This window comes from Eretmochelys imbricata, chromosome 1 (genome assembly GCF_965152235.1).
Source record: "Eretmochelys imbricata isolate rEreImb1 chromosome 1, rEreImb1.hap1, whole genome shotgun sequence".
NCBI classification, from domain to species: Eukaryota; Metazoa; Chordata; order Testudines; family Cheloniidae; genus Eretmochelys; species Eretmochelys imbricata.
Genome location: NC_135572.1, coordinates 226,073,918 through 226,100,672, shown reverse-complemented (window position 1 = coordinate 226,100,672; position 26,755 = coordinate 226,073,918). Strand labels below are relative to the sequence as shown.

Here is a 26,755-nt window from a genome sequence, read left to right as displayed (position 1 = left end):
TGAGACTGGCGCGGGACTGAAGGAGGCAAAGCAGGCAGAGATGCACAAGGGCTGGAGAGAGCAGGGCAGCGCCTGCAGGAGTTGCAGCACCACCTTTCCCCCTGTGCAGCGCTGGGCCTGGAGCGGCGTGCCCCCAAGCTTGGCCGTGGCAGAAAGAGGAGTGCCTGCTCCTCCTAGCTATTACGCGCGTGCAGGGCTGGAGAGCACAACGATGCTCTTTCTGGCTGCCCCAGGGGGCCAGTGGTGGAAGGCTGAGTAGTGCTAGTGCAGCTGCTAAAGATGCGCAAGGCGCAGTGGCTGGTTGCAAGGCTGGTCATCCTCGGAGAACAGCGTTTAGAATGGATTCGATTTCCTGTCCAGTTCTTGACTGCTCGGTATAAACAGTCATCCCAGGGATGAGCTTGGCCCACAGTCTTTATGTGACCAACCAGAATGAGGATTCAACTTTCTCCTGATTGCATTCCTAGCAAGAGCAGTTTGGGTTCCTTTTGCCAGCACTGTTGCTGGAGCTGCCTAGTTTTCTTCAGGCATCAGCCGCACACCTCCCTGTTATTAGTACCACGGGAAACAAATCAGCTGTGCGTGTGAATGGAAGCTGCTGCTGTGAGAGGAGGCCTAAGATCAAGGGGAGTGTCAGAACTGAAGCAGGGGTAATGCTGCCACAAGGACTCCTTTTCTTTTTGCGAATACAGACTAACACGGCTGTTACTCTGAAACAGGTCTATTTAGTGATTCATGCATATGGACATGTGATAAAAAATCCAGAACAATCAAAAAGCCCTCTCTACCCCCAGCGAATCCCCCATTCATAAGCTGCTAGGAACTCAGGGGATCAGCTCCACAGGGACTGCGCAAATAACGTACCAAGACTAGACTCAAGTTTGCTGCTCTCTGTTTTCCCTTCACAAGCACAACTCTTTGACCAGCAGAGAACATGGCTGCTGAGAGTTTAATTCTAATGGTGGCACCCCAGAGAACAGAAGGAACTGGACCCTCATTGCTTCAACTAAAGGGGCAATGAACTCACCACCCCTCAATGATAAAACCAGCATCCGAGCGCTCACCTTACCTCAGCCCTGACCTGAAGGCTAATTCTAACACGGTGGCTTGTCTGCTGCTGCTAGCTTGCTGGAAGCCTAGACTGACAAGGAGGGAAGGATCTCATTGATCCCGGATACAGACTGAGCTTGGTGCAACATGAATGACCGACTGTAGCCAACACCTAAAGAAGGGTCACTACTGTGAGAAGAGGTGCTATTACGTACACAAGTCTTGGGCACTGGTGGGGTGACTGGAGGAGTCTGCTCCAGCAGGGCCCCGATGTTGGCAAGGGCTGTTCTGTGGCTGCTTTTCTGGGAAGTACAGGGTCTTGTGAATCAGATCTTTGACAGCCGAGACATCATCTCCCTCTGTGAGTGAGGCAGAGAAAGAGCAGTATTACCACCAGTGAGAAGCGTTTTAGCCCCAGTAAGGTACCTAGGAGCCCCAGCTATTACCACCACGTACAGATCCTCCCATTATCCCATCGTCCCATCCCCCTTCTCGCTGCACGTCTGTAGACTATGCAATGCTCACCCACGCCCAGCTGCTGCAGAAGGTCCCTGTATTCTGGGTTGGTCTCTAGTATCTTCAGCAGGTTGGTGGATTCCATTCTCTCCAGCTGCACATCCCAGTAGATGTAGATCTTCTGGTTGAAACTGACGTAAACCAGGCAGGGGCTGTTGTGGCCTCCTTTGCATGCATAGAGGCCTGGGAAAAGCCAGGGAGGGAGCCACCAGCAGTTAGTGAAGAGCAGAGGAAATGAAGAGGTAACTTGGGCAGACAAGTAAGGGGGAGGCCATGGGAGATCAGAAGGCACAGGATGGGGTAAGGCAAACACAATGGAGTAGCCTAACTCTCTCCTCTGTGCCCAACTGTGCTACTGATCTAAGATGGGGTAGAAAGTCTCTGGCTACCAGCTAGTGCAGTGGTGAGCTGCACTGCACTGAGAGACATGGACTCTAGAGTGCAGAATTTCCCTGATGGACCCTTAGTCACATGGTGGCAGGAGGAGGCTGGCTGTGCAGCAAGTGCCTGAGCAATCCAGCTGTGGGCAGACGTGCCTTTTGGGGGAGAACAGAGAAAACCAATGAAAAAACCCTGATGGGACAGGGCCTCACCAGCTGACTGCAGGGGCACAGCACCCACGGGGGGTCAGCAGGAGGTAAAAGTGGCACAGGCCGGCAGGAAACCTGTGCTTCTTCAGGGATGGGTCTCCTAGCATCCCTCCCTCTCACCAGGCCTCTTCCCCGGAGCAATATGAAGAAGAGATCAGCTGGGCTCCCCACACAGTCACCCACCCAGCAGGGCAGGATACAGAATCAAGGGGCTTCTGCCTCTCCCAGCGCAGCAGTGACATAGTTCATGGAGCGCAGTCAGCAGCTCAGGTCACAGCCAGGCCTGCGCGTCTCAGATGCAGGCGCCAGGCAGGCCACTCACCGGCACAGAACGCGCTAACGTTCTCGTCCACTTGGAATCTGGCCACAGTCCGATTGTGGTCGATGATGTACGTCTGGCCGTCCCAGGCGCAGGCAACCACCTCCTCGTGCCCGTTGCCCTGCCGGAGTCGGACAGGTAGGGGGAGTGGGGAGAGCTTTGATTAGCACAAGCGTCAGCCGTCTAGAGAGATACACAGGAATCCCACCAACCCACAGCAAGCAGCATCCATTCCTCCCCTCTGATATAACCTGTGTTTAATGCAGCATCCCAGCACACAGCTGGATAGCCTCCTGATAAGGGATACCGATAATCTGTTCTTAGGGAAAAGGCATCTGGGCTCTCCTTGAGCCAGTGGCCTCTCTAGGTTCAGTCTACCCTACAATATAAACTATAGATGGCACCAGTCACTTCCTCCCCCGTCCTGTGTGCTCTCAACCCCTCATTCTCCCCACCTCAATCCTTGACAAGCATCCTGACCCCCTACTAGCGACTGCTTCCTCCTCCTTCCCCCACAAGAGCTTCAAACACTTCCCAGCTGCCTTATTCGCCTACAAGCATCTCAGTCTGAACCTCCCGCTGCGGAGGAAGAGTCAGGCTTTTGAGGGTTTCCAAAGAACAGGAACATAGGAATTACTATACTGCATCAGACCCAAGATCCATCTAGCCCAGTGTCCCGACTCTAACAATAGCCAGCACCAGGTGCTGCAGGAGAAGGTGCAAGAATGCTGGAGGAAATCTGCCCCATACAGGTCTTATTCTGGTGTCTAACACTTTAAGCCCTGAGGCACAAGGTTTAACATTCCTTCCAAATGTGTGGCATCATTAATTATAACTCTGGATGCTCTTGAGAGCCACATAAATGTCCAGTTGCTTTTGGAATTCTGTTAAGTTCTTGGCTTGAACAACTTCATGTACCAGTGAGTTCCACCGTCTAATTACTCATGGTGTGAAAAAAGTGCTTCCTTTTCTCAGTTTGGAATTTCCCATATTTTAATTTAATAGAATGTCCCCCCTGTTGTGTTATGAGACAGACAAAACAGATCTACGTTCTCTAGGCCATTCATTATTTTACATACTTTCAGCATGTCCCCTCTTATCTGCCAAGGTAACAATCTCAATCTTTTAAACCTGTCTTCACAGGAGAGTTTCCCCAGGCCCTTGATTGCTCTCATCACCTTTCTCTGAACCCCCTCTAGTTCTGCACCCTCCTCCTGGAGATGGGGTGAAAAGTATTGCACACAATATCCACAGCAGACTACACCACTGATTGATACACTGGCATTATAATATTATTCTCCATCCCATTCCTTATTCCGCCTAACAAGAAGGAGCAAAATCATTCAACTCAGAGAACAGGACAGGCAGCAAGGAAGGAAGAGGAAAGACTACAGTGTAATACTGGGCCCTCTGGGTCAGAGCCCAGCTTCTTAGCTGAGTGACTACAGTGCATGTGGTACAGGCTCCATTTTCTTGGGCTTTCTATGTGAACATGGGACAATCCCAGGATGCCCTGCTTTCTCTTCTGTGCGGGAGGTGGCAAAGAGGCTTTTCAGTGTCTCCACCCCCAGTCACCCTCTCTCAGCTCTGGTCTTTGCTCTGTTCACATTTACACTCACGGTAACATCCAGTTTTTCCAGAGCAAAGAGCTGGTGATCGACCTGCACAGACCACAGCAGCTTATCCGCCCCCTCCATGAGCTTCAACGTTCCTGAAGGGGAGAAGGAGACGCTTAGACAACATCTAACCACATGAGAACATAAGAATGGTCATACTGGGTCAGATCAAAGGTCCATCCAGCCCAGTATCCTGTCTGCCGACAGTGGCCAATGCCAGGTGCCACAGATGGAGTGAACCTAACAGGTAATGATCAAGTGATCTCTCTCCTGCCATCCATCTTCACACTCTGACAAACAGAGGCTAGGGACACCATTCTTTACCCATCCTGGCTAATAGCCATTAATGGACTTAACCTCCATGAATTTATCCAGTTCTCTTTTAAACCCTGTTACAGTTCTAGCCTCACAACTTCCTCAGGCAAGGAGTTTCACAGGTTGATTTGCGCTGTGTGAAGAAGAATTTCCTTTTATGTGTTTTAAACCTGCTGCCCACTAATTTCATTTGGTGGCCCCTAGTTCTTATATTATGGGAACAAGTAAATAACTTTTCCTTATTCGCTTTCCCCACACCACTCATGATTTTATATGCCGCTATCATATCCCCCCTTAGTCTCCTCTTTTCCAAGCTGAAAAGTCCTAGCTTCTTTAATCTCTCCTCATATGGGACTCATTCCAAACCCCTAATCATTTTAGTTGCCCTTTTCTGAACCTTTTCTAATGCCAATATATCTTTTTTGAGATGAGAAGACCACATCTGTACGCAGTATTCAAGATGTGGGCGTACCATGGATTTAGCGCCTTGGATCTGCAGGGAATGGGGGGGAGGGGGCAGTGAGGGGGCTGTGCTGCCAGGGGTACTTTTCAGTATTTGAGTCAAACATGCTCTGACCCTGGGGAGGAGGACGTTTGAATATGCCCAGGCCACCTCAAGAATTACAGGCTTACTCTGTTTATAGCTGAGCAGACTTCAGAGCAAAGCAAGGTGACGTGCCAACATCCCCTATCCCTATGATATGCAGCAGAGCCTAACCCTGTGAGAATATCACTGGGAACCATAGTGTCCCCCAGCAACGTGCTGGGCCCCATCCAGAGGCTTCCATCTGCAAATTCCCAGGGACAGGCAGCCCTGTAGTGCAGGCTATGGTTGACACACAAAGTGCTGTCTCTCATCTCCGGAAACGATGATGACCCATTAGCTTGTCAGCAGTAGCTGGAGATTCAGAGGAAAAATGGCAGCAGCTCTGATAATTGGATTGAATTCTGAGACAGCTGGGAAATGGACTGAAATGCTTTCTCAGAATAAGATACAGACACACAATGAGCCCTAACATCTCAAATCAGACACTGCTTATGCCAGAGGTTCTCCAGCTGTGACCCATGGATCCCTGGGGATCTGGGGAGCTCTAGCTGGGGACTGCAGAGAGCTGGCTGATCACATGGAGCTGCCTCTCCTTTATGTTCCCAGCTGCCAAATTACATTAAGAGAAGCTAAAACACACTTGATACTTTCCTAACATTTCTCTCCCATGTCAGCAATTGCTGTAGCTGGCACAGGGATGTTGCTAGGAGATTGTGACTCACAGAGGAGGTGTGTCTGTGAGACAAAGCACGGAATAAACACTAATTAATTCTCACAACACCCTGTGGAGTCAGTAAGTATCATTAGCCCCATTTTACAGAGAGGGACACTGAGTCTGAGGGAGGTTAAGGGAGTTGCCCAAGGCCACACAAGTCAGTAGTAAAGCCAGGATTAGAACTCAGGACCATAGCATAGTCAGCACGTCTCTTCCATGACTGCTGGGCTCGGCCAGGATTTAGGGAGACCCTGCACAGTGACTTTAGCTCCCAGACTGGTGAACTGCCTAAAGAGCCAGTGAGAATCACAGGATCCTGTCTGTATCCAAAAGCTTCAATACAGAATCCCCTCCCTTTCTATTTATCACACCTGAATCCTGTCTCTTCTTTATCACAGGGGACATGACAAGGGAAACCTGGCTCCCAGGCCCATGCTCAGTCCACTACACACCACTGCCTCTGCCACGACTTCATTTACCTTGCTGCTTTTGGCAGCAACCCAACCACTGCAAAGAGTGTCAGGAACATGCCTCCCTGCTCTTTTCCAGAGGCTTTCAGAGATGGCATTATTTGTATGGCATTTCAGCTTAGTGTGCAAATGGACTTGGAAGTATGCCAATGTAGTAGAAGAGAGCCTAAAATATAAGCCCCTGTATGAGAGGCCTGGTATGAGGCCTGAGCTAAAGTAGCGGGCAAGCTTTGCTGATATAAAGCAAAGTTAGCAGAAGTCAGGCTGTCAGCAAATGACAGGTGCTGCCTGCTTGCAAGCTCACAGAACCTGGCCAGAACAGGGCGGCTATTGCAAAAACATTCCTAAATAGTGCTAGGCACAGAGTGCTCATGAAACGCAGTCCAAAAAAGTGGTACCAGAACATCCCAATATCAATGATGGTACAAAAACATTCCCCAAAAATAACAGGAACACATTGACCCCTCCTAAATATAAGGTCAGGATAACAGTGTAATAAATAGAAATGTATAAGGTGATGGTTGGTAACTGCCTACGTCAGAGGGTATCAACTAACTATGTTAAAGGGGCAATATGTAACTTGTTTATACGGATATATAAAATGGTGTCTCAAAAGGAGTGTCTTTGGGCAGCCTAGGGGGCAGTGGAAAGTCCCGCCACTGACTGAGCTGCGTCCATTGTCATGGGCATATGTGTTTTAGTATCCTCATAGAGTCTGCCAGGTGCTATTACTGTGCTTCGTCGACAGTAAACCTGGCTGGGTGCCTTCATACCTTAACGGATCTTGTGGTCATTGAGCAGTTCGCTTGAGATCTGCTGTGCCACTGTCTGTGGAGGGCTGGGACAGCACACAGGGAAAACACACACATGCAGCCGAACATCTAACAACATTGGTGACCGTGACCATTAAATTCTGTTAATGATTGGCGTCTCATACAGGGAGTGTTAGAGCAGTGGATTGGGAGTCAGGGGATACCTGGGTTCTTAGTCCCACCTCTCCTAAGAGCCTGCTGTTTGATTTTAGGCAAGTCACCTGCCCTCTCCAGAGCGCAGTTTGTCTATTTGTGAAGTGGATTTAATACTTCCCTCCCTTGGCAGCTTTGCGTGGCTTCAGCAATTAATCTTTATAAGGTGCTTTGAAATCCATGGATGCAAGGCGCCCACTAGCGAAGTGCAGATGACTGCTAGGAATAATTCATTGAGAAAAAACATTTCCGTTTCCCTGTAGAGAACAAACCCCTGGAGCAAGGCCTTGATTCAGCAAGAAACTGGAGCACATGCCTAGCTTCAATGGGACTGCTCACGTGCTTAGAGTTGGCCTTGTGCTCACACACCTGGCTGAATCAGAGCTTGGCTCTCTGGTGATGCCTCTTCTCTCAGCTCCTGTGGGCACAAGAGCAAAGGCCTGTGCAGGGAGAGGTGGGGACCTTTAGCCCTCTCCCCATAACATACTCACATGAAAGCATGTATTTGAGATGAGGACAAGGAATAATGCCAGTGCAACAGCCTCGACAGCCAAATCCTCCTGCATGTCTCGAAGGCAGTGCTACTCAGACCTCAGTGGTTCATGAGCCAAAGTAGTGATCAACATTACCCAAAACAGCCAGAGTAGTGTGAATTCATTGTATCACTTACTGTAGGACTTCTCATATTTGAACAGTATGACGGGGAAATATTTAGCGTATATTATTCTCACAGTAAATAAGTTAATAACTTTGCGCAAGTTGATAACTTAATTGGTTAATAACATCATAAAAGCATCCTGATTGGTTAATAATTAAATCATACAGGAGACACATGAGCCACTTGCGGCTCCCGAGGCTCAGTCTGAATATCACTGCTCTAAGGGTACGTCAGAGGCCTGATTCCATCCCATCCCAAATCCAGTAGCACTGAGCCTCCGGTGTGCCCTTAGAACTACCCCCATGCTTCTGCTCTGGAGTGGTAACAGGCCTCAGCCAGTGCTGCCCAGAGGATTCAGGGGGGCTGGGGCAAAGCAATTTCCAGGGCCCCTTCCACAAAAAAAAGCTAGTTTTACTGCCCCAAGTGGCGAAGGAAAATAAAAAAAAGAAAAACCCAAAAAAGAAGAGGGCAGGAGGACCAGCTGCCGAATTGCCACAGAAGACTGAAGCAGAGCAACTGAGCTGCTGCTGAAGTGCCCCCAATGAGGAAGAGAGGGACTGAAAGATCTGCCGCCAAATTGCCGCCGAAATTGCCCCCGCCGTCTGCGGGGCTCAGGGCCTGGGGCAAATTGCCCTACTTTACCCCCCGGGCAGCCCTGGCCTCTGCTACACCCTGGCAATCCCTTCTTTCCTCTTCCCTTGATCCAAGGGCAGCAGTGGGGCTTACCGTCCAGAGTGCAAAGGGCAAAGAGGCCCGAGCCAGCATCCGCTTTAGTGCAGCCTGCAGACACAGAACAGAAGCACATGTCATTCATGCTGCTGTCTAGCCCAGATCTCAGCAGCAACATTTGGCTGTAGCCTCCCTAATCTCTCACCGTCGGCCCACCATCCCGATCGCCTTCTCCCGCTCTATATGGAGCACCAGGGCTGTGGTCAGGCAGGGTGTGACAAGCTAGAGGAATCTGCTTCCCCTGCTCTCCTGGAGGGATGGGTCACTGTGGTACAATCTCCTCTGACTCTTTGGAGGGGGAGGACCAGCTGAAAACAACACAGAGGGGGAAGGGGAAAGGAAGGGGTTCAGTGAATCTACCCTCCCAAGCGGAGGGTCCTTGTTGCAGTTTCTGGCCTTTTGCACCCCCCCTTTCTGATTCCTCTCCCTGGGCTTGGCCAGTATTTTGATCTGCTATTACACACAGTCCTGCCCACTCCTAGCCACTGATCACAAGGCCCAGAGAATCCTGGATTGGCATCTCTTCTCCCCCTACCCCCCCCCCCCCGCCAAGGAGGGAGACCTTCCCTCCTGGCCTGTCTCCCTCTCAAGGGCTCTGTGACAGCAGCAGTTTCAAGAGGAACCTTTAACATGGTCCACCCCCTTCAGCTGGAGTTGCTACCCAAAGCCCACAGAGGGGAGGCTGAGGGTGGTCAGGGCCCAAAGAGCTCCGCTTGACTGTCTCCCCACTTCTCCCCAGAATTGTGACTTAACAACTTGAGCTGGAGATTGCCCCTGAGTTAAAGGGCCTGCACCAAGCTAACAACAGTGAGTCTGACTCTGCTCTCACTGACGTTGTGTAAATAAGGACTATTGAATGTTGCTCCACAATACCATCGCCAACCCACACATGTGGCAGACTTTGGACAGAGACTGGGAGGTGGAATAGCACTGGTATTGCAGGAGGGCCTGAAGGTATCTAGCCTGAGATGTTAGGAGACATTTCTGCCCAGCCTTCAAACTTTGCATAATGGTTATTTACCACACTTTCACCATCTTGTTACTATCCTATTTTCTTTATCTCTTTCCTTCCCTTGTAGGGCATCCCTGGCTATTACAAAGCAATGAATTTTAAACAGCTAGTTTACATGTGAGTGGGAGTGGGACTGGCTGGTTTTGCTCACTGATCCTAGGATTCCCCATGTAATGTGAGCTGCAGCAACAGGTCCATGGGTGCCTGTGGTTTAATCGCCTCTTTTACACTCCCTTGATTCTCCAGAAATGCACAAGTGCAGGCAGCAGCTCCGCTGGGGAGCAGGAGAGGCCTTGCAAATATACATCCCCTCCCCTCTGTCCTTGCCCTTGAATGCAGTCTGGTGCTGCGGCTGGGGGCACGTGGGGAAGGCCACAAGGTGGAACAGGATCAGCTGGCTGTCTGGGAAAGTGAGCACAAAGCACTCCCAAAGGCAAACGTTGAGCAAATCTGCAGAGGAACGCTGTCTCTCCGGAAAAGCTCTCAGTCCCACGCCACTGCCAAGTTCCCCCCAAGTCTGCACTAGGGCAACACTCTGCAAAGCAGCCTTGCTCCCTCCTGACAAGCACTGGCTGGATGCTTGGGAGCCCCACTTTACCAGCTGATTGGCTGGTTGGACACAGCTACTCAGTGACTTTCACATACTGTGCCCATGTAACTGAGTGCCATGATACACAAAGGCAAACACAGCACCATTCCCATCGTCCGCAGGCTGGGCAATGCTTTTATTTTTAAAAGGCAATGCCAGGAGGGTGGCATGAAAGGGGCATATGTCTCTCCAGGGAATCTATTAGAGGGGCAGCCATGGAGACTGGCACTGTTAAATACTGTAACTGAGTGGGGTCCCTTGGGATACATCTACTCAGCGAAAAAAGATCTGCAGGAGCAAGTCTCAGAGCCTGGATCAACGGACTCAGGCTTGCAGGGTTTGCACTATGGGGCTAAAAATAGATGTGTAGATGTTCGGTCTCGGGATGGAGCCTGGCTCTGAAACCATCTATTTTTACCCCATAGCGTTAGCCCGAGTCAGCTGACCTGGGCTCTAAGCCGCGCTCCCGGGGGGTTTTTTTGCTATGTAGATGTTCCCTTGGAGACCAGCTCTGCTGTTGGGATCACACCAGCCACTTACACTATCTTTACCCAGCCACCCAGCTGGAGAGGAAGTGCAGGGCAGTTTGCTAAGGATGCCCATTTTGACTCAGCCACTTTCCTTCTGCAGCTCACATCTTGTCTTACAGATCCAACCGGTGTAACTGCTAAGCCACCTACTGTGCGCATGGGGAGAATCACCCTCGAAGGGTGTGCAATTGCCTAGTGATTGAGGTTTAACGCCCACTTTACAGAGGAGCAGCTACCGACACAAGGAGCAACTTTGGCGCACCCAGCTCTCTGCTTCTAGACAGCGTTGCTTTGTGGTTCTCCCAGCCTGGCACAACGCTGTTTTGTCTGGGTGTCTAGTACTTATATCCAAAAACCAAGTTGTCATTGAAAAGACAGTGACAGGATAAGCAGGGTCCAGTTGACTGGGGGACTGCACAGATTACATGCTGATATGTAGCTTCCCCAGAGCCAGCCAGTGCTGATATGTAGCTCCCCCTTCTCTCAGCCACCAGGTAACTATGCAGGAACACAACTTCACTGTGGGAGACTGGGACACTGAACTGCAGCACCTTTGCTGGCCAGCCTGGGGGCAGGGGGGTGTTAGCTAACTACACACACCCCAGCAGGGAGACAAGACTCTCTTTTGGGTCACAGCTCATGTCAAGTAAGCAACATTCTCATGTACAGTCACATCAGGGTTTGTAAAGTGATACTGAAAGCCAGGTAGGGCTGGACGCCGAGATGTGTGCTGACAGAAACCACTTCCTGAAGCCCCTTTACAAAATGTAGGTCCTTAGCCCCTAGCAGTTGGCACTGCTCTGACACCAGGGATCCTTGTCTCCCCTTGTTCTGCACGTCTCCCTTTGCCAGCAGGCTCCACCCATCAGTACGAGGTCCGGGGCTTTGCATGCAGTGAAATAACTGATTTCATGTCCTGGTGCTCCCAGTACTTGGAGCAGTGTTTGAGATGCTGAAAACGTGACAGGCCGAAGGGGAGCCCTGCGTGCTGAGATCAGGGAGGATTTGATGCTGAGGATGCAAGCACCCTTCACTGCTCCAGCTCCGCAAAGCACCCCACACCTTCCTCAGACAGCATGGTTGGGGTTAACCCTCTCCCTCCCGCACAGGGCAAGCGCAGCAGTAGAGAAAAAGAGAATGTGACTTGCCCTGACAATTCATGCCTCCTCGAGCACGGCCCCCATGAAGGAGGGAGTCTACAGCAGCTCTGCTAGGCTGGAGTCTAGGAGAGGGAGCCAAGGACCAACCCACAGAGCACGCAGGAAGGTGCGTGCAGCTAGAGGAGAGCCGGTGGCTGTGTGTGAGGGATGGTTACACAGAAGGGGGTAAGAGGAGCCTGCAGCTGTCCAGAGGTTGGACACGGTGGCTACACAGACCAAAATGGGAGGTGAAACTGCGCAAGGACTGGAGCATGGACACTGCCCAGGATGGGACTGGGGCTGCGCAGGGTAAGGGAAAAGTGGGCAGAGGTGTAGGACAGGACAGGGGCTGCTAGGAGGGAATGTGTGCGGCAGAATGAGGGTGGCAGATGAACAGACTCAGTGGACAGGATTGAAGCTGCTGACGTGAAGGCATGAGGGTGGCACAGGCTGAGCAGCAGGGAGCACGAGCCACAGCTGCACAAAAGCAGGGATCAAGGACGATGTTAGCATGGGAGTAAGCTATACAGGGTGGGAGATGGGAGCGGCTCCAGTGGAGGAAGCTGCAAAGGGCAGGGCATGGGGGCTACAGAAGAGTCTAATGCAGGGGTGGGCAAACTTTTTGCCCCAAGGGCCACATCTGGGAATAGAAATTGTACGGCGGGCCACAAATGCTCACAAAATTGGGGTTGCGGTTCGGGAGGGGGTGAGGGCTCTGGATGGGGATGTGAGCTCTGGGGTGGGACAAGAAATGAGGAGTTCAGGGTGCAGGAGGGGGTTCCAGGCTGGGGAGTGGGGTGCAGGGGGGGCTGAGGGCTCTGGCTGGGGGTGTGGGCTCTAGGGTGGGGCTGTGAATTAGGAGTTTCGGGTGTAGGCGGGTGTGCTGGGCTGGGATCGAGGGGTTCAGAGGGCAGGAGGGGGATCAGGGCTGGGGCAGGGGGTTCGGGCGTGGGGAGAGGCTCAGGGGTGCAGGCTCCAAGCGGTACTTACCTCAGGCGGCTCCTGGAAGCAGTGGCATGTCCCTTCTCTAGCTCCTATGAGGAGATGCAGCCAGGTGGCTCTGCACACTGCCCTGTTCACAGGCACCACCCCTGCCGCTCCCATTGGCTGTGGTTCCTGGCTAATGGGAGCTGCGGGGGTGGCACTTGGGGCAGGGGCAGCATGCAGAGTGGAGCCCCCGGCTGCCCCTATGCGTAGGAGCCAGAGCGGGGCCATGCCGCCGCTTCTAGAAGCCACGTGGAACGGCCTCCAACCCTGCTCCCCATCTGGAGCGCCGAAGCAGAGCAAGCCCCAGACCCCGCTCCCCAGTGGGAGCTCAAGGACCAGATTAAAACAGCTGGCGGGTCGGATCCAGCCCACGGCCATAGTTTGCCCACCCCTGGTCTAATGCAAACTGTTCAGCTATCGTAACGTCCTGGGGCCAGTCTGTAATTTGGGAGCTGACTAGTGTGGACCAGGCTTCTCTCCAATTTTGTGGCCACCTGCTAGGTATTCACCTCCAGGCATCTGATTTGCTCCTGGATTTATTTATTTAGTTATGTGACATCCCCATCCTCTAACAGAATCCAACAGAATCAATAGCTGAAAGTCTATGGTCTCAGCCCTGTGCACTGCTGCAGGCTCTGCCTCTGCCTCTTACCTCGGCCAATGCTGCCAATTAGATGAGTGGAAACGTTCTTGTTATGAATCCTGCCAGACGTCTGGTGAAGGATAACGTCCCGAACTGGGGCCTCTCTAGGGAGAAGGGAGAGATAAGAGGGGAAAGGGTTAGGGATTCCAGCCAGAGAGAATCCCGGAGCAGCTCCCTAGTCACTGACCTTGAATCCCAGAGCAGGAATTTTTATACACACTGATTTCTGGAGACTGCCTCCTGTCCCAGCAGGGCAGACGGGCAGGGGAGATCAGTCCATCGGGGGGATGTTTCAGTCACTAAGAAAGCACAGGGTTTTCAACTGCCTGACTGTATTTATTTGCTGATAAATACCTGGGAAGGGCCTATGTGGCAAATCTGAGTGCATACGTGCATCATGGGGAGGGAAGGAATTAGCTAAGAGCCTTTCTGAACCACTCACAGTTCACAGGCTGACGGAACTAGGGTTATTTAGTCTGCAGAAGAAAAGAGTGAGGGGGGATTTGATAGCAGCCTTCAACTACCTGAAGGGGGGTTCCAAAGAGGATGGAGCTCGGCTGTTCTCAGTGGTGGCAGATGACAGAACAAGGAGCAATGGTCTCAAGTTGCAGTGTGGGAGGTCTAGGTTGGATATTAGGAAAGCACTGGAATGGGTTACCTCGGGAGGTGGCGGAATCTCCATCCTTAGAGGTTTTTAAGTCCCGTCTTGACAAAGCCCTGGCTGGGATGATTTAGTTGGGGATTGGTCCTGCTTTGAGCAGGGGGTGGGACTAGATGACCTCCTGAGGTCTCTTCCAACCCTAATCTTCTATGATTCTATGATATTGGCGGAAAAAATTAGACACCTGAGAAGGTGCTGAGAGATAGCAGAAAAGCCAAGGGAATACCAGTTTTCAGACAAGGAAAGGAAAGATCCTGAGAGTCACCCTCGCTATAGAGTCAGAGAGTTTAAGGCCAGAAGATACCACCAGTTCATCTCGTCTGACCTCCTGTGTATCCCGGGCCACCAACACCACCCAGCATCTGCACTCTAAACCTAACAATGAAATGAGGCCAAAGTCTTTCAGCCGTCAGGAGACTAGACTATTGTGTGCCACTGGCAGGGACTAGGCCTGAGGCCCAGAACAGCAGAGAAATGATTATATTATAAGGCTGCCTTTTATTCACTTGGGAAATTGGCTAGGTAGGACACAAGAAGGTTCTGGAGGGAACAAGCCTGCCCTGGTCCCAAGGAGACAGACTGGATGAACGAATGGGGTTTTTCTGTTTAACTCCCAGGATTCAATTTATAAAGCTTCCTTTTGACACCTCTGGGAGCATGGACAACAACAATAAAAACCACAAGAGAAAAGTCCCACCTTGTGGCTGTAGATTCAGAGGGCTGACTGGGCCTCCTACTGGCTCCCCCTCCCACTGATCAGGCCCCCAATGAGCCTCCCTCCCCTTATCTTGGCATTCACTTGGCTTCCATCCACTTCCGTCAACTCAGCACCCAAGCTTCCCCAACTACTTTTGGATCTTGCAAGCCATTTCCTCCACACCCCAGTGGCACCTCCTTGCCCTGCATGCAAACGCATGATGCAGGGAGCGGAGCCAGAGCGTTCAGTCCATGGCAGAGCAAAGCAGGGAGCACTCAAGCACCAGGGTTTTGGGGGTGAAGATAGGTGGGCTTACAGCACGTGGATGCTCCCAGAACAGGGGTAGGAGTAGGAGGGCAGGCAGTGAAGGAGGATGCAAAGTAAAGGGGGCAGATGGAGTGTAATCAGCAATCAGAATGTGGTGCAACCATGCCTCCTTGTGGCAGGTCTGTAAAACTGCACCTCTATGTCTGTCCCATTGGATCCTAATGCCCACCTGCTGGTTGCAGAGCTGTCTCCTCCCTCTGCTAGGGGCTGCTGGTCCGGCTTCCAGGTGCAGAGCAGGATAGCGTAGCCACAGCCCGGCTGGGACACCATCATCTCGGGGGCACCATCAGGGCCCGGGTTCACAGAGAGGCTGTCCACCTGCACCAGCCCAGGAACAGTAAGCAGGATTGTGAGTGGAAGGACTGTACACTTCCCAAAGGGAGGGAGAGAGGGAGAGAGTGTGTGTGTGTGCGTCAGTGTGAGAGAGAGAGTGTGTCCCCAATCAATACTTTGGCAGCATCCAGCGAATGCCCCCATCACCCCCAAGGCAACAGGCTCTCTGGAAAAGCAGGTTTCTGCCAGAAAGTCGACAGGCATTGAACCGAGTTCAACAAAGGAGATGACATGTCCAGTCCCATGTTGGGGGACATAATCCTTTTTCCCCAAAAGAGAATGGAAACACCATAGTGGGTTGCCAGTTTTGGCTGGCTGTATTCCTGGAGGTTTCATCACATGACATAATCTTTAATTAAAGACTCCAGGACAATCCTGGAGGGTTGGCAACTTTGGATTCAGGGAGAGCAGAGCAAGGTTAAAGCAGCTGACTGGACACCCAATCACCTGCACCTGTCAGCTGCCCTGCACACACCGCACAAACCCTGGGGGGAAATTCACTCCTGACGCACCCATTGCTGATCTTTTGTTCAGAAGACTGGGGCTTGGCTCCTCTTCCTTTGGAGGGCTCTGCCCTTTGGGAGACCTAGCTCCTGAAGTCCATACTCAACATACCTCCATCTAGGGCACCCTGCTTCCTACCTGCCCCTCCAGCAGCCACTTCTTCAGCAGCACCAGCTGGCCGGAGATGTGGTCGGAGCTCTCAGACAGGTCCTCCCAGCGGAAGGCTCGCACCACACGGTCCGTGTAACCCACCACCAGCTCGAACTTCCCATCTCCATCTGCAGGGGACACAGGGAGACAACAATGGCTTCCATCAAGGCATCACAGACCCACTGCCTGCAGGCACACTTAGCACAGAGTCACACAAGCGTCCGCTGTACCATGATCCCAAAGATCCTTAGGGCTCAGATACCACAGTGAAGGGCACCTTAGAAAAATCTCAGACCTCCTAGCTCCCCAACAGCTTATGAACTGCAGCACCCCAAAAGCCCCAAGATCTTCTCTCCTCTCTTCTAGGGCTAAGATGGGTTGGGTTCCTGCTTCCCTCATGTCCTGGTACATGCACTGCCCTGCTGAGCCCCATGCACCTGTTCTACTCTTACCATCGCCATGTGCTTGAGCTCCTGCTCTGCCCCCTTCTATCCCACATACTCACCAATGTCGTTGATCAGCATGACCTTGGTGTTGGCAGGAATGTGCTGCTTGAACACCGGCTTCTGCTCATCTGCCAGTGGGGGTTCATGGTGGCCAGACGCATCTGGATGCTTTGAGGATGGAGGAGTCAGGTCAAACAGATGAAACCAGCCCTCGGCACTCACGGCAACAACCAGATTCTGAGAGGAGAGGGGAGTCCTTGAATCAATAGAAGAGGTGGTGAGATTGCCTGCAACAGTCCCCCATGGGGGCAAGGGCAGGGCCATCAAGATGAACTGTGACTACACTGCGAGCTCTGTCTGCAGGGCCAATTGCTAGTGATTGGCTAGGTGTGGTCAGTGCAGGGGCTACTGTGCCAGAGCCAGCTCGCACTCACAGAGAGATGTCTGGAAAGTACAGAGCAGTGCAGCAGAGCCAAAGCATCCAACCGTCTTGGTCACCTTTGCCAGACCAAGGGCTTGCCTGCACTTGAAACGCTAGAGCAGTGGCACCGCTAGAGTGGTGGATCATATTACAGAAGTTCTGTATTAAAATCACAAATGAGTTTGATTCCCCATAGTTTAAATTCCAGGGTATTACTAATTAAGAGGTCTCTTGGTTTTTGGCACTGTTTCGCTCCCTCTCTGTGTGAAACTTGCAAGCTGCTAATTGCGTTAGTACATTCTAAGACAGAGTCTGTTCTCGAAGCAATTCACAGAGACAGAGACTCAAAGCAATACTCTGTAACAACAGAAACAGCACCCAGAGACTCCCCGCCCTTTTGTTGTATTAACAATTGTGATTAAAATAGAGACAGAGGATGTATGTGGATGGATGCTTGGTGTGGATAATAACCGAATGATCAGGGAGGTGCCAGCCTACGAATCCAGTGTCCATCGGCTGAAGAAGGCGTCAAGTGGAAATAACCAGAGGATCCCCGGACGGCAGACTGGAATCCACCCAACAGCCTCAAGAATGGGAGAACCAAAGAACAAGATAACATCTAGCAGCACGGAGCCGTCAGGAATGTGCTCTCTGCTGATTGATTCAGCAACAGCATGATGAAGCAATTCCCATAGACTGGCATAGGAAGAAATTCCTATAAAAACAGACTCTAAAAAGTGAGAACTTTGGGGTCTGATTCTGCAAACCAACTTCCAGGAGCATCAGATGAGCAACTGACAAGGCCCTGCTCCCTCCTCATGTCCAGGCCACCTGGCCAGTGGCTTGGCATGAGCAACTCTAAGGCTGGTAACTATGATAACAACTTTGCAGAACCTGTGTGTGTGTTTGTATGAATGAATGTGTGAATAAATATGAGATTGAATGGAATGTTATAGCTATGACTAACTGCTTACTATGATTCTTTCTGTATTCACAATAAATGTGGTATTTTGTCTTTTTCCCTTCAATAAGATCCTGCTGGTTTTTATTTTATTGGTATAACAAGAGCATCTAGTGTATGCTACCTCAGCTGGCAGGAGGGCTTCTCCCATTGGTGTAGGTAATCTACCTCCCCAAGATTTAGGTCAACTTAACAACATCGCTCAGGGGGTTGAATTTTTCACACTTGTAAGCAACACAGCTGGGTCGACCTAACTTTTTAGTGCAGACCAGGCCTAAGTCTTCAACTGTCACAGTCCTTTCCTATTCATCACACTCACATAGTGTGACACTCTCTCTCTCTAGTGTATAATGGTTCATGAGGCTGCTATAGCACTTAAGCCATGGAACGTGAGTTTAGATGATGGGATCCAGAGGTCCGGGTTTAATTCTCCCAGATAATGGCCCAGCAAGAGCTGTCTTATTACACGGACTGGAGTCTGCAATGGCGCTTGGGCTGCTCTGCATCTCAGTCTTTGCAAGGGCCAGTTTAACTGCACACAAGTGAATGGCAGGCAGGCAACAGCTGCACCACAGGGCCCAGCACAGTCAAGTAGTACACATGAGGATCGGGTGGGACACTCCAGGGTCAAACATGCCCATACAAGTTAGATGCACTAGTCATTGGCAGGTCACTTCCCTAGTAAGGTGTTGGTTTGCTTACTCATCAGGCCGGTCTGTGGCTCATACAGGACATTAATTGAGGGACAATGTTTAAACCAGTAGCAGCGCTAGCTCTCTCAGAACCCGGGAAGAGCTGTACGGCGAAAGAACCTGGGGGACTCTCCTCCCCACTTAAAACGTGCTGCAACCCCAAACAACTGCACATGTCAAAGGTCAATCTCCCTCCTCCAGTGTGAGCATTGCTGCGGGGGGTGGGTGGGAGCCAAATGCCCTCACCTTTCCTCTATTGCACACGTCCCCAACGCCAACGCAGGTGAGCTGCAAGAAAAGAGAGGGACTTCAGAAACCAGGAAGGAGCAAAGAAAACATACATCAATACTTTGGGCTAAGCCTGCACTAGTGATCCTTCAGCCCTCAGGATCATCCTCAAAGTCAGCATCCCTCTGGCTGAGGACCTGTCTAACCTCACTCCTTCAGGCAAAGGAGTGAGGCCAGGCCCAATGGCAGAACCTGGCCTTCCCACGCAGAGCTTGGGGGCAAAACCCTCTGCACACGGGGGAAAGGACGAGGATGGAGGAGGGAACAAGAACTTTCTCTCGAGTGGCTGTTCAGCACTTTGGACAGCACTGCTTGCCCAGAGTGTGAGAGCCCAGGATTGGGGCGGGGAGCAGGGTCTCTGATGCAATTGTGCAGGGCCTCAGGACCAGCCCTGATGCCTTCTTCTCTGAAGGCTTTCCATTCCCACATGGCATTCCAGGCAAACAAACAGCACAGGCTCCAAAGAACGCAGAGGAGTGGCAAACTCTGCTCCAACAGACCATTCCTTGGCAGGAGCGCACGGCCCAGGGCTTGCTATCGTCATTCTTGTACACGCAGAGTTTCCCGTTGGTGTCCCCCACCACTAGCTCGTTCAGCTGGAGAAAAGGGAAGAATGTTAATGATGGGAAATTCACACCCACCCTCATCATCCCCAGGAGGGAAAAAGAAACCAGAATTCAGATGTAAAGCTGCAAAACAGGAAGCAGAAAATGGAAAAGAAGAGAGAAAAGGGGAGATCAGAGATAACAGGAGAAGGAGGGAAGAGCAGCAGCAGTAGAGACATAAGATAAAAGACAACATTCTATTCCACTGGATAGTGTAGTGGTTAAGGGGGTTCCCTGGAGCCCCTTATTCAAATTCAACTATCAGGGAAGATTTCCCTGTCCCTCCCTGGACATTGTTAAATCAGCCCTGTCATAAATATAAAGGGAAGGGTAACAACCTTTATGTATGCAGTAATATAAAATCCCTCTTGGCCAGAGGTGCAGAATCCCCTTACCTGTAAGGGGTTAATCAGTTCAATTAACCTAGTTGGCACCTGACCAGAAGGACCAATGGGGAAAGAAGATACTTTCAAATCGGGGGGAGGGGAAGGGGGGAGCTTTGTTTTTGTGCTCTGTGTGTGTTCTCTTGGGAGACAAAGAGAGAGACCAAGCAAGTAATCCAGCTCCTACTGAATGATACATCTAAATTACAGGAATAGTAAGTAATAGCAAGGAAATGTGTTAGAGTATCTTTTGTTTTAGCTTGTGAATTTTCCCTATGCTTAGAGGGCAGTTTATCCCTGTTTTTCGTAACTTTAAAGTTTTGCCTAGAGGGCAATCCTCTGTGTTTTGAATCTGATTACCCTGTAAAATTACCTTCCATCCTGATTTTACAGAGGTGCTTCTTTTACTTTTTTTCTTTATAATAAAGGTCTGGGTTTTTTTTAAAGAATCTGATTGGTTTTAGAGTCCTAAAAACCCAGGGATTTGGTCTGTGCTCACCTGTACCAACTGGTGAGGATATTATTGTCAAGCCTCCCCAGGAAAGGGGGTGAAGGGGCTTCAGGGGAATACTTTGGGGAACAGGAACTCCAAGTGGTTCTTTTCCTTGAATCTTTGTCTAACTCACTTGGTGGTGTCAGCGAATACCGTCCAAGGACAATAAGGGATTTGTGCCTTGGGGGAGTTTTAACTTAAGCTGGTAGAAATAAGTTTAGGGGGTCTTTCATGCTGGTCCTCACATTGGTACCCCAGAGTTCAGAGTGGGGAGGGAACCCTGACAAGCCCCATCAGAGATTACATCCTTGGAGCTGTTAAAAATGCTTTATAAAACATTTGTCCAGTGTATTGGAGTGGGACTCAGAAGAGCGGGATTCTACAACTGATGTACTGTGTAACCTTGTGCAAGTCACTTTGTTGCTTTGTGCCTCAGTTTCCCCTCCCGTTCTCTGTTTAGAGTGTAAGCTCTTTGAGACAGGAACTGTCTCTTTCTCATGTACAACACTCAGCACCAAGGAGCTCTGATCTCAGTTGGGGCCTATCAGCACTACTGTAATATAAACAAATAATGCTTATGCCTTTGGAATGGACTAGAATACACCAAGTGGCAGGGATTTCAAAAATATCTCCTGGGGCTGGCCATTCCCTACAAGCTCTCCTGGCCCCTTCCAGTTATGTGTATTGCATTATGCTAGGAATTTGCTCAGTATAATTTCCACGAGCAAAATATAACTATTGCTTAGAAAGGGTGTGATGGTGCCCCCCATAAGGTTTTATGAAAATATACTTATGAATGCATATATGACATAACTAGAATGAGTTTATGCTACATATGCCATGTAACATATCTCTGTAAAGGTTATGATCTACTGAATCTATTAATCCTATTTGTATGCATGTACCATTTTTGTATTCGAAGTTATGAATTTTGCCTGTGTACTTGTTTGATTCTGAGTAGGTTTTAGTGAAGCAGTTGGTCAGCTTCCTGAGAAAAGACTATTCTCAGTAAGTGTCCAATCAAGAAGCCCTTAAGCCAACAATGAACTTGGAGATGCCAATCCACATCTGGGCTTTCCCAGGAATGTGGCTTGGCTGGTAAGGAACTCAGTCATGCATGGACATGTGACTTGCCCAGGTGACTCCAAAACTCCATTTTGCATAGGAGAGAGGAGGGGGTCTCTACCCACAAGATAAAGTCTATTTAAACCCCTGGGAGACCCCTCCATTTTGTCTTCAGCTGGCTAAAGAGAGAGCCTCTCCACCCCCAAGGATACCTGAAAGAAACTGGAACAAAGGACAGTAACCACAGGGAGTGTGAGTGATTGCTGGACCCAAACTAGAAGGAGACTAGTCTGTAAAAGAGAGCTTACTGGAACTGGTGAGGTTTTATCTGTATTCAGTTTGATTAGACATAGACTTTTGTGTTTTATTTTATTTTGCTTGGTAATTCACTTTGTTCTGTCTGTTACTACTTGGAACCACTTAAATCCTACTTTCTGTATTTAATAAAATCACTTTTTACTTATTAATTAACCCAGAGTATGTATTAATACCTGGAGGGGGGGCAAACAGCTGTGCATATCTCTCTATCAGTGTTATAGAGGGCGGACAATTTATGAGTTTACCCTGTATAAGCTTTATACAGGGTACAACGGATGTATTTGGGGTTTGGACCCCACTGGGAGTTGGGCACCTGAGTGCTAAAGGCAAGAACACTTCTCAAATTGCTTTCAGTTAAGCCTACAGCTGTTAGGGGATTTGGTTCAGACCTGGGTCTGGGTTTGCAGCAGGCTAGCGGGTCTGGCTCAAACCAGGCAGGGCACTGAAGTCCTAAGCTGACAGGACAGGAAAACAGGAGCAGATGTAGTCTTGGCACATCAGGTGGCAGTCCCAAGGGGGTTTCTGTGATCCAACCCGTCACAGAGGGCGGTGACTATTAGTTGCCAAATGAAGCCACTGCCTTCTACAGTTTTGATTAGAACAGATAGTTTGTGTTTAAGTAGGGAAACAAATTACATGTTCATGATGACCTGTGTTGCTAAGTGGATAAGCTCCTGCATTTTGTACGAAGTGAGTGTTTTCAGGGTCAGTGGCTTTGTTCCTGAATAGGAGTTGTAATAATCAAGGCTGGTGGTCACAAATTTCGCTCAGGGAGCCTCATGGTGGCAGCTGACCAAAGTACCCCACTGCAGTAGGGTTTGTTTGCTCCATATTAGATGAGAGGAACAGGAGTGTTTGAACGGCGTTCCTGTGACCAGACCAAGGGTTTGCACTGCTGCGGTCTGACCCCGGTCAAACTGGGGCGGCACAGGATTTGTGTTGAGGCTGCCACCTCGTACTCCAGAACTCGTCTCTAACCCTTAAAGGTGTGGAAATAATGGTCCAAATGTGAATTGTGTAAACCAGTGCAGCCCCACTCATGCCAAGAGGGTGTCAGCTCTCACAGTCAGCAGGTGCCAGGGGGAGGGCAGTGCAGAGAGGGTGCCAGGGGGAAGTCAGCACCAAGCACACAGGGGAAGGCAGCGCAAGGAGGGCGCCGGGGGAGGGCAGCAGAGGGAAGGCAGCACCGAGCAGCGCAGCGCAGGGAGGGTGCCCAGCGAAGGGCAGCACCAGGGAGCGCACCACGCGGCCCCCGCGGGCAGAACCCCTTATGCAAATACCGAGCCAGACCCCGCCCACTCCTGCGACCGATTCCCACAGCTGTTCGCGCGCTCGCCCGACCCTCCCGCGCATGCGCCCTGTACATCACCCTCTCCGCCTTAGACTCCAAGCCCCGACGCCTCTTGGTACCGTATCGTTATCGGCGTCTCCCAGGCATATGGCGTGGGGGAAGAGGCTCCCGCTGAACTCGAGCGCCACCCGCTGCACATAACTGACCGACCGCATCTCCCCGGCGACCATAGAGATGGTCTCTCTCTCTTGGGCGGGCCGACGCTCCGGCTCTCTATGACCATCGGGGTGCTACGGAGGCTCCACAGGCTCAAAAAGCGCACCGAGGGTGGGGGAGAAAGCGAGGCGTAATCACGTGACGGGCCGGTCCCTGAAAGACTCGGTTCCAGCCTGTGGTCGGGCGGGGGCAGCAGAGCCGGGCTCTTGGAGTCCCGCAGCCAGGGGAGGGCGGGGGCCGAGCTGTCCTCCCTTCCCCCCCGCCCCCAGGCCAAGGGGTGGGGGTCACCTCTCCAGCCCCACCTGCCCTTTGCGCGCAGGGGTGGGGCCTACAGCCTGAGCCTGGCTGTCACAGGGGTCTGCGTAAAGCCCCAGCGCCTGGAGTCAGGAGATCCAGGGCAGCTCTCGGCTCTCCCTGGAAAACCAGTGCTGGCTGTGGAGAGGAGCTTGACGCCTCACCATTGGTGGTGCAGAAGCCAGGGTGCAGCGACCCCACCAGCTGTTACATTTTAAAAAATCTCATGATTTGAGAGCCAGTCTCAGCTTGTGGGGGCTCGACTCGTAAGTTTTGAAGAGCAGGGCTTGGTGATACCAGGGTTTAGGGACTCGCTGAGGACATCAACAATGCGGGGGAAGGGGGGATGAGAAGGGAAGAGCCTAGCTCAAACTCTCAGATCCCAGGCTGAATCTGACAGGCTCGCAGTTAAAAATACGTCTCTTGTTACTTGTAAACTGAGCACATTGGCTCTGGAGTCACCGAGACCCACAAATCATGGAGCCCCGTGATGCCATTTTTGACACTTGTCGGCGCCCAGCTTCACTTCAATATAGAGATGAGACCCTGGTGACTCCAGCTTCTGGCATGTAGTGCTCCATAAGGCTACTCACAGAAAGCATTATATGTTGGAACACTGGACTAGAAAGCAGGAAATTAAAATTCCCAGCTCTCTAATTTGCGGCATGACCAGGGGCAAATCACAGGTCTCATCCCCAACTATAAAACGGGACGGATACTTACATTCCTTTTTAAAGCACATTGAGGTCTACCATTAAGATGCTTATGAGTTGTTGTGCTGCAGTCACTACAGTGCAGATGACTGAAATCTCCATCTGCATTGTCCTGTGGTGGAAGCAACTTCTCTGAGCAGGTGTAGTGGTACAAACGAAAAGCAATATACAAGTACTATTATAAAAGATGGTAGAACTCTGTTCCTGTTTTGGGCTATGGATCCTGTGTAAAACTTCTCATGCTGAATGTTACATAATCAGCTCTGTGGAGGCGCTTGCAGGTCCAGAAACTCTGAGTCTAATCCAGGCAGTGTTCATATTTTACAGGTGGGGAAACAAACCCTGAGGCCCAAGACCATTGACTGGCTGGATGGCCTTGACCTGTCTCCCCACCTTTAAATTGACGATACCTATAGGTGTCTTTGGTGAGGAAGGCTAATGACATACAACCAGAAATTCTCTCTTCTGAGCTGTCTTTATGCTTGTGGCGCATCACACAAGGCCAACAGAGCAATTCTTCCCTCAAACCACTCATTCAACCATTAAGTGTGTCAATATTCAAAACCTTCCAAGGGGTAGGGACACTGTGGGCCCAGTTCTCTTACTCCCACTGCTGCAAGCAGGGAGGAGTTAGCATCACTGAAGTCAATGGAATTACAGAATAGTAAGTGGGAGGAGAAGACTGTCATATATCTCCAATGGGCACCAGGCAGCAAAGAGGGCGCTCTTCTGATGGACTATGCAAACTCTGTTCTTAAAAACAAAAAATAATAAAAAAAAAAATCCCTCTTCAGTATCTTCATTTTCTGGTTTTATTCTTCCTGACATCTTGTGGCTGTCTCAGGAAAACAGAATACATCTTAACCGGAACAGACACTATAAGACCCAATTATTTTTTCCATCAGAGCAGGGATGTTTGTTCTGGTTTCTTAGCCAAATTCCAACTCCCATTATATTCTACTTCCTTGAAATTCCCCCTCATAACTTCAGTTGGGAGACTGTTCTTCATAGCTTGTCCTAAACTGTCATATAGTGTTTCTAACGTTCCACTCAAGAGGCGGCTGCACTGCAGTACAAAAGGAAATGGGTCTTGTGCACATACAGTCTGATTCTTCTCCGATTTATACTAGAGTAAATCAGGAGTAATTACATTTAAATCAGTGGTGTTACAGGGTATAAGTGAGATCAGAATCAGGCCCGACGTCTGTAAAGTGGGTCCAATTCAGGAGGAAAGGCAGTTACAGTAGAACCTTAGAGTTACGAACACCATAATTACGAACTGACCAGTCAACACCACACCTCATTTGGAACCGGAAGTATGCAATCAAACAGCAGAGACCAAAATAAATAAATACTGTACAGCACTGTGTTAAATGTAAATGACTAAAAAAATAAAGGAAACGTTTAACATTTTATTTTGACAAGGTACAGAAACTTTCTGTGCTTGTTTCATTTAAATTAAGATGATTAAAGCAGCATTTTTCTTCTGCATAGTAAAGTTTCAAAGCTGTAATAAATCAATGTGCAGTTGTAAACTTTTGAAGGAACAACAGTTTGTTCAGTTATGAACATTTCAGTTACAAACATCCTCTATTCCAAAGGCGTTCGTAACTCTGACGTTCTACTGTACATGCATTTCAATAAAAGTCATAATGTACATATTGGTTCAACTGAGTGTGTGAGATTTTTTTCCTTTCCTCATTGAAATTCATCCTGGGCTGTTCCTTTCTCCACCTCATTCTATTCCTCCCCCTCTCACCCTTTCTCCAATGGAAGGACAAAGGGGCATTTATACCTACCTTCTCCCCTCAAGGCAAAGATCCCCATCCTGTATCTAAATGAAGGATGTCTGCTCCAATATTCTGTCCTGCCTAAGTGGACATTCCACTTAAGACATCCAATTTGTGGTTTTGCAAGAACTCTGCCCTCAGAGTGAACCCGCCTACTCCTCCCCCCCTACTGTGTAGCTACAAAAGGAAAGTGCTTCCCCTTGGTTTCACTCAGGGTAGCAGGACAACCAACTGCAGATAAATTTAGAACCGTGCTACATTCCATGCCTGCAGCCAGGAAGCACACTTCACAGTTGGGAGGGGGGTACTACACATAAGGGCTTCCCTGTGGAACAGTTAACAGGAGTCATTTTGCTACTTTCTTCTCAACAGCTTATGCTTAAGATTTAAAAATCCTGCATATTTCTAATGGTCTAACTTTAACCACTGCTGCTGTCCCTTTAAAACCTATGCATCAGTGAAGGGTATTTATGCAGGCCCAGCTAGGTGCTTCAGAAACTGAGTTTGTTGACAATGCTCCCATGAATAGAGATGCCATGTGCAGAAGCTGAGGGCACTGATTTCAAACCGGACTCCCAGTATTTCTAGATACAGTGAGAAATGCATTTCTTCCCCTTGTAATTAGTGGCTGGAGAGAGCAAATCTTTTATAATAGTGAATGTAGTGAACACTGTATAATACAGGCATTCATTAAAACTACCATGGCTAAGATGCAGC

General features: G+C 50.1%; 1 protein-coding gene across 1 annotated transcript; it reads right to left on the bottom strand.

The window, feature by feature from the left end:
* Positions 1-740: 740 nt before the first annotated feature.
* On the bottom strand, positions 741-23,317 carry ITFG2 (integrin alpha FG-GAP repeat containing 2). The gene is made up of 12 exons (XM_077807403.1): positions 23,145-23,317; positions 19,371-19,466; positions 18,829-18,870; positions 16,568-16,745; positions 16,051-16,190; positions 15,245-15,393; positions 13,400-13,494; positions 8,488-8,541; positions 4,095-4,186; positions 2,479-2,596; positions 1,576-1,749; positions 741-1,409 (listed from the first exon to the last, which is right to left on the bottom strand). The coding sequence occupies exons 1-12, from the start codon at positions 23,253-23,255 to the stop codon at positions 1,258-1,260; spliced, it is 1,401 nt and encodes a 466-aa protein (XP_077663529.1). The 5' UTR covers positions 23,256-23,317; the 3' UTR covers positions 741-1,257.
* Positions 23,318-26,755: the final 3,438 nt, after the last annotated feature.